Source organism: Chanos chanos, chromosome 11, assembly GCF_902362185.1.
Source record: "Chanos chanos chromosome 11, fChaCha1.1, whole genome shotgun sequence".
In the NCBI taxonomy this organism is placed as follows: Eukaryota; Metazoa; Chordata; class Actinopteri; order Gonorynchiformes; family Chanidae; genus Chanos; species Chanos chanos.
The window spans coordinates 796,903-805,000 of NC_044505.1; the positions used below are offsets into that span (position 1 = coordinate 796,903).

At 47.8% G+C, this 8,098-nt stretch overlaps 1 protein-coding gene across 1 annotated transcript in view; it reads right to left on the reverse strand.

The window, feature by feature from the left end:
• Positions 1–587: 587 nt before the first annotated feature.
• usp38 (ubiquitin specific peptidase 38) overlaps positions 588–8,098 on the reverse strand; it is a 19,555-nt gene continuing 12,044 nt past the window's right edge. Inside the window, exons 6-11 of the mRNA XM_030787963.1 lie at positions 6,276–6,434; positions 5,944–6,137; positions 5,311–5,404; positions 4,663–4,769; positions 3,238–4,531; positions 588–1,269 (exon numbers count right to left, since the gene is read on the reverse strand). Of these exons, the coding sequence (XP_030643823.1) occupies positions 1,108–1,269; positions 3,238–4,531; positions 4,663–4,769; positions 5,311–5,404; positions 5,944–6,137; positions 6,276–6,434 (2,010 nt within the window). The 3' untranslated portion in view covers positions 588–1,107. The remainder of the gene's footprint in view (positions 1,270–3,237; positions 4,532–4,662; positions 4,770–5,310; positions 5,405–5,943; positions 6,138–6,275; positions 6,435–8,098) is intronic.

The following is an 8,098-nucleotide window of genomic DNA, read 5'->3' on the forward strand; positions in this document are numbered from 1 at the left end:
ATATGACGTGCGTGTATGTGTGTGGTTAAGGGTTATATGACGTGCATGTGTGTGTGTCTGTGTGTGTGTGCGGTTAAGGATTTTGTGACGTACGTGTGTGTGTGTGGTTAAGGATTTTGTGACGTACATGTGTGTGTGTGTGTGCATATGCGTGTGTGTGGTTAATGATTTTGTGACGTACGTGTGTGTGTGTGTGTGCGGTTAAAGATTTTATGATGTACGTGTGTGTGTGTGTGTGGTTAAGGATTTTGTGACATACGTGTGTGTGTGTGTGTGTGTGTGGTTAAGGGTTTTGTGACGTACGTGTGTGTGTGTGTGTGTGTGTGTGTGTGTGTGGTTAAGGATTTTGTGACGTACGTGTGTGTGTGTGTGTGTGGTACAGACAGAAGAATAAAGAGATCAGGTCGGTGGCTGAGTCTTTACTGTGGGACAGTCTAATACATATGTTCATTCACACAGTACAGTCAAAGCCACTGTCTCCTGCCCAGCAAAACCAACCCCCCTCCCCAAACATAAGCATCAGGTATCAAAAGGCACATCAAACCCCCTAAACTCTGAAAAAAAAAAAAAAATTACGTCTTCCTGAAAGAGAAAAATAACTTAATTTATAACACCTTTATATTCAGAATAATTATAAACAACTCAAACCAAGTTTAAAGAATGTTCAACCCAAACGATAAGCACACACAATGACCGTTAAAACTCTTTACACAAGATTCAACTCAAGCTCACAAATCTGTCCCAAGCCTTCTTTATCGCCGTCACTCTGCTATTCACCTGGAAAATGTCAAGATCCCATAGTTTTTCTGACAGTAAATCAATATTGCATTTCTCAGTAGAAATTTATTGCATTGATATGTGGATTGTGAGCTGCAATGTTCGTGTGAAGTATTTTTTCATCGAAAACTTTTTTGCTTGAGAAAACCACGCTCCACCGACTCTGAGAGACACTGCATGCGTTTGATTGGATGAGAGGAGAGAAGGACTGTGAGGTCACAAGGTCACCGGGAGACCGTCCAGTGTCGTCAGCGTGACAGACTGGGTCTGACGATCTGCCCGTCTGTCTGTCTGCCCGTCTGTCTGTCTGCCCGTCTGCCCGTCTGTCTTTCAGAAGACCAGCCTGCTGACACTGCTGAAGCCCCCGCCCCCTCCCCCGCCCGTGGGGCCACAGCTGCCGGGAGGTTCGTTGTCGTCCGAGCCGTTGGGTCGGAAGGAGCAGGATGCGGAGGCCGCCTGGAGGGCGCGGGTTCGAGCGTTCAGCTCCTGCTCCTGACGGAGGAAGAGAGACATGAGAGGAGTTAACGGATAAATCCAGCGCTCTGAGACTCCGCCCACCCCCGCTCTCCTCTCCTCCACAGGGAGTGGACGGCGAAAGATCCCACTTACACTGGACTGTCAGCTCTATTCCAGGGAAGAGGCCTGGACGCGGGAGGATTCTGAAAACCAAGCTTAAAACTATTTAAACATCAACAATGAGTAAACTATTATTAGGAACTGCGAGCTGAATGTTGTACATTTCACACACATGTTCCACAGAGACTGTAGCCCGTGTTAGAGACTGGAGGCAGTTTTAGAGACTGTAGCCTGTGTTAAGAGACTGGAGGCTGTGTTAGAGACTGGAGCCTGTGTTAGAGACTGTAGCCTGTGTTAGAGACTGTAGCCTGTGTTAAGAGACTGGAGGCAGTGTTAAAGACTGTAGCCTGTGTTAGAGACTGGAGCCTGTGTTAGAGACTGTAGCCTGTGTTAAGAGACTGGAGGCAGTGTTAAAGACTGTAGCCTGTGTTAGAGACTGTAGCCTGTGTTAGAGACTGGAGGCAGTGTTAAAGACTGTAGCCTGTGTTAGAGACTGGAGCCTGTGTTAGAGACTGTAGCCTGTGTTAGAGACTGTAGCCTGTGTTAAGAGACTGGAGGCAGTTTTAGAGACTGTAGCCTGTGTTAGAGACTGGAGGCTGTGTTAGAGACTGGAGGCAGTGTTAAAGACTGTAGCCTGTGTTAGAGACTGGAGGCAGTGTTAGACTGTAGCCTGTGTTAAGAGACTGGAGGCAGTGTTAAAGACTGTAGCCTGTGTTAGAGACTGGAGGCAGTGTTAGAGACTGGAGGCTGTGTTAGAGACTGTAGCCTGTGTTAAGAGACTGGAGGCAGTGTTAAAGACTGTAGCCTGTGTTAGAGACTGGAGGCAGTGTTAAAGACTGTAGCCTGTGTTAGAGACTGGAGGCAGTGTTAAAGACTGTAGCCTGTGTTAGAGACTGGAGCCTGTGTTAGAGACTGGAGCCTGTGTTAGAGACTGGAGGCAGTGTCAGAGACTGTAGCCTGTGTTAGAGACTGGAGGCAGTGTTAGAGACTGTAGCCTGTGTTAAGAGACTGTAGCCTGTGTTAAGAGACTGTAGCCTGTGTTAGAGACTGTAGCCTGTGTTAGAGACTGGAGGCAGTGTTAGAGACTGTAGCCTGTGTTAGAGACTGGAGGCAGTGTCAGAGACTGTAGCCTGTGTTAAGAGACTGGAGGCAGTGTTAGAGACTGGAGGCAGTGTTAGAGACTGAAGGCAGTGTTAGAGACTGTAGCCTGTGTTAGAGACTGTAGCCTGTGTTAAGAGACTGTAGCCTGTGTTAAGAGACTGTAGCCTGTGTTAGAGACTGTAGCCTGTGTTAAGAGACTGTAGTTAGTGCTAGAGCGTTTCCTCTGGGCTCCATCAGCAGAGGCCTGACCTTGAGGCTCTCTCAGGACAGAGAACCCCACACTGCCAGGACAGAGAACCCCACACTGCCAGGACAGAGAACCCAACACTGCCAGGACAGAGAACCCCACACTGCCAGGACAGAGAACCCAACACTGCCATCTAGTGTCCCAGTCACTGCACAGCCTTCAATTACACAGGATCACTGAAGTGGAGTTGATTTTGATATTACACAGGATCACTGAAGTGGAGTTGATTTTGATATTACACAGGATCACTGAAGTGGAGTTGATTTTGATATTACACATGATCACTGAAGTGGAGTTGATTTTGATATTACACATGATCACTGAAGTGGAGTTGATTTTGATATTACACAGGATCACTGAAGTGGAGTTGATTTTGATATTACACAGGATCACTGAAGTGGAGTTGATTTTGATCCACTGTAAACTGCTAAACGACCCTGGGAGCTGACTGGTCACCTTACCTGACACACAACTATTCTCTTACCGTCTGACCCTGCCATGAAGGCACTAAAAACACACAGACTACACTCTCTCACCTGTAAGAACAGTTTGTTGTCCTTCGTGATGGCATCCATGAGCTCTTTCTGTAGGGGTGGTTCTCCATTCAGTCTCAGGCCGTTGGCGTTTGTCGCTCCGGGCCCCTGCTGTCCGTTACCCGCCTGTTTCCGATAGATCAGGACGTACGCCGTGTCCTTTGGGAATCGACTCGTTATGTTCTGCACGGACTGGAAGTTCGTGAACGTCACCCTGCTGTCGTTAAACAGGAACCAGCACCCCTCCGCTTCCTGTGGGGCAGAGCATGCCTCCGATTGGCTGGACCAGTTGGGTTTCCCATCTGAGCCAACAGTCTTTGAGGCGTGACAGGAGTCCGTGCCATTCACGCTCCTCCCGTAGGAGTAGTAGTGTCCGCTTTCTGACGACATCCCAGAATGCATCACTACAGAGCTGAGGATGTAAGGCACCTCCGAAACTTCCGAGAGTTCTCTCTCTCCATCCCTCCCTCTCTCCAGTCCCTCTGTCTCTCTCTCTTCCTCCTCGTCCGTTTGAGAAGGCTTCAGTTTCTTGGCCAGGTTCTCTCCGCTGTCAGGGGAGTGGGTCTGAGGTAGTGCTGAGGGAGGCGGTGAGGATGATGATGGGGAGGAAGACGAGCAGCAGTGCTGGTGAACGGGCAGGTCCAGACACAGCGGGATGCCCACGTTGTCGAGGATTTTACGGCGTACGTGACGCGCAGCGTCGTAGGAGAAACGCAGCAGCGTGAGAATGAGGTACTCGGGCGCGGCCACCACGCGCATGCGCCGCTCGGCCCGCTGCAGCGACCCGCAGCGCTCACAGAAGTACCGGTTCTCCTCATCCAGGATCTCAGGAGCCAGAAAATAATCCAGCAGGTCCGTGAGGGACAGGACAGGCTCGGCCGGGGGTTTTTCCAAGCTGGGTCCAGCCATGTCCTTCACCGGGCCCTCTGCGCTCTCACTGCCCCCGTTGACCGCGCCCTGGCACGGTCCGACGGTACTGGACGCCTGGTTCTGGTCCATGGAGCCTTGGGGGGAGGAGACAGAGGGGCAGAAGGCTAGAGAGAGGTCAGTGAAAGGCTCCTGCTTCTCAGAGACGCTGTGGCAGTGTAAACAGCGGATGCCCGTTGCCAGCCGCCCGCCAAACATACACTCCACCAGAGTTTTGTCCCCTCTCTCTGCGTCACCGGGCGGCAGGGCCGGGCCCGATGGCACCTCGCCAGGGCTCGGATCCACACCAGACTCACGAGCCGTTTCCTGGGAGTTGACCTTTGGCTTGGGCTGCTGAAGAGCCCTCAGTGTCTTCTCCTCTTCGTGGAGCCTATTAATTTAAGAGACACACGTTAAGAATGACTTGACAGAACAGCGGAAATGTTCTAAGTGCCTGTTTCCATATGTGTCTGTGCAGACTGTGTTGGTCACAGAGCCAATCAGAGTGCGGCACAGCTGTACCTGTCCAATAGGAAACGCAGGTATTCTGAGCAGTCCTGCTGGGAGCCTGCGGTGAACCATGGCGGCCGTGATGCCTCAAAGAAATTCCTCGGTGCATACGCTGCCCTCTACAGGACAATGAGGGTATGAACAGTCAGGCTTCCACACATCCCAATGCTCTACTTCACATTCACACCCTTTTCAGACTCAAAGTGTCTAAAGATCACATTCTGTCCAATACCCAGTGATGGGTTAGAATCTTTATCTGATAAAAACGGTTATCAGGGTGGAGCTTCAGACCCAGAATTCTTCAAATTTAAAACATTTACACCCAATGGGAAATATGATACACAGCTTAATGACCTACACTCCAGTGATGAGACATGATGATTCTAAAGAACTGATTATAAATAACAATAAGACATTATAATGGGACACAGTAATGAAACACGTGACATTTGACTGACGGTTCTCAGATGTGTGAACAGCGAAGTCCAGGCTCTATCATACAACCACTTAAACTCTGTGAATGGTTTTAAACAACCAGTAAAACCCAGTGTAAAACCCATTAACCACGCCCAGTGGCTTTACGCTCCACACACACACCCACACACACACACACACACACCCACACACACACAGTGGTTTGAGAGCTCGGTTCAGACTGACCTGTGTGTGAGCCAGGAAAGCAAAGAGGAGCTGGAGTTTCTTCATCAGAGTGTTGGTGCCGTTCAGATGTAAGGACAGAACTCGTCGTCTGAAACTAGAGTAACGGGTTAACGAGTTAGTGATGAAGACCCAGTCTGGCACTGTTCAGCACCACCCAACAGCAACACCACCCAACAGCAACGCCACCCAACAGCAACACCACCCAACAGCAACACCACCCAACAGCAACACCACCCAACAGGAACACCACCCAACAGGAACACCACCCAACAGCAACACCACCCAACAGGAACACCACCCAACAGCAACACCACCCAACAGGAACACCAGTCAACAGGAACACCACCCAACAGCAACGCCACCCAACAGGAACACCACCCAGCCATATCCTACAGTTCAACTTCAACCAAAACTCATAGATGTTCTCCTATCGGAGAATGTATGTGTGTGTGTGTGTGTGTGTGTGTGTGTGTGTATGTGTGTGTGTGTGTGAGTCTGTGTATGTGTGTGTATGTGTGTGTGTGTGTGTGTGTGTGTGTGTGTGTATGTGTGTGTGTGTGTGTATGTGTGTGTGTGTGTGTGTGTGTGTATGTGTGTGTGTGTGTGTGTGTGTGTGTGTGTATGTGTACTCACTCTGTGGCTATAAAAAGACTTTGTATGACACTGTTCATGTAGCAGGTGTTTCCCAGGTTGACCAGTCCTGTCCTCCCCGTCTCAGACTTGCTCGACATCTTCACCAGGCCGGACGTAAAGGAGTTGGACTGGGATGTCCAGGCACTTTGGTTCAGAATCTGCCTGATCATCTCCTCACTGGGCTTTGGCAGTTCCTACAACCAAACAGCCAGCATTTATACACAGGCAAGATGTTTAAACGTTTGACAGATACTGAGAGGTAACATCAAAATTAAAAAGAAACCGTCATGTAACAGGATGCGGTGATAACACATGAAAAGTGGAGGTCTGACCTTGACAGACTCCAGTATGTTGTCGTAGAGGTCTGGGAAGCCAGAGTACTGGTACATCATGCAGTGGATGAGTTCAGTGAACTGAAGCAGGAAGGCTTTACTGGTGGGAAGCCCATCACTCTTCAGAGACTCAACCAGTGGCACAATTTGAGGGACCACCTGCACACACAAGAACCACACCATTCAGACCAGTTCACACAGGAACCACACCATTCAGACCAGTCCTCACAGGAACCACACCATTCAGACCAGTTCACACAGGAACCACACCATTCAGACCTTTAAACACAAGAACCACACCATTCAGACCAGTGCTCACAGGAACCACACCATTCAGACCTTTAAACACAAGAACCACACCATTCAGACCAGTCCTCACAGGAACCACACCATTCAGACCAGTCCACACAGGAACCACACCATTCAGACCAGTCCACACAGGAACCACACCATTCAGACCTTTAAACACAAGAACCACACCATTCAGACCTTTAAACACAGGAACCACACCATTCAGACCTTTAAACACAGGAACCACACCATTCAGACCTTTAAACACAAGAACCACACCATTCAGACCTTTAAACACAAGAACCACACCATTCAGACCAGTCCTCACAGGAATCACACCATTCAGACCAGTCCACACAGGAACCACGCCATTCAGACCAGTTCACACAGGAATCACACCATTCAGACCAGTCCTCACAGGAACCACGCCATTCAGACCAGTTCACACAGGAATCACATAACCTTAAAAATTCGACTTCAAGCTCTGTAGATATTCTGAGGACATCGACTGAGTGTGTTGACAAAGACACAGCTGAATGGTACTGAATTCATTAATCTAAAGGATTTCACATTCCCCATAACTCACTTCCTTAATGTGGTACTGAATTCACTAATCTAAAGGATTTCACATTCCCCATAACTCACTTCCTTAATGTGGTACTGAATTCACTAATCTAAAGGATTTCACATTCCCCATAACTCACTTCCTTAATGTGGTACTGAATTCATTAATCTAAAGGATTTCACATTCCCCATAACTCACTTCCTTAATGTGGTACTGAATTCACTAATCTAAAGGATTTCACATTCCCCATAACTCACCTTAATGTGGTACTGAATTCACTAATCTAAAGGATTTCACATTCCCCATAACTCACTTCCTTAATGTGGTACTGAATTCATTAATCTAAAGGATTTCACATTCCCCATAACTCACCTCCTTAATGTGGTACTGAATTCACTAATCTAAAGGATTTCACATTCCCCATAACTCACCTCCTTAATGTGGTACTGAATTCACTAATCTAAAGGATTTCACATTCCCCATAACTCAGCTCCTTAATGTGGTACCGTATTCACTAATCTAAAGGATTTCATGTTTCAGTTCCTTAATGAGACAACAGAGACAAGCACTCCTGAACTCTTCTCATTATTTAGTATTAGAAACAATGTATAAAACAAATCATTAATCAGTTCAGTTGTTATGGCTGTAATTAAATCAACATCAATATGTGAGCATACAGGTTCAAGATTCAAGATTCAAGATTTACTGTCATTGTGCAAACAATTGCATCAACCTCAGTTGGCACATTTATATTTAAGACCTCACACATATTTTCAAAAGAAAAAAAAAAGGAAAGAAATATGGAAAATAGAAATTAACAATTAATGATAAAATGCAAAAGCACCAGCAGCAGAGGTGAAGTAAAGGTGTGCAGTGTGACATGGAGTGATGGTGTATTAGGGTGCAGTAAAGGTGTGCAGTGTGACATGGAGTGATGGTGTATTAGGGTGCAGTAAAGGTGTGCAGT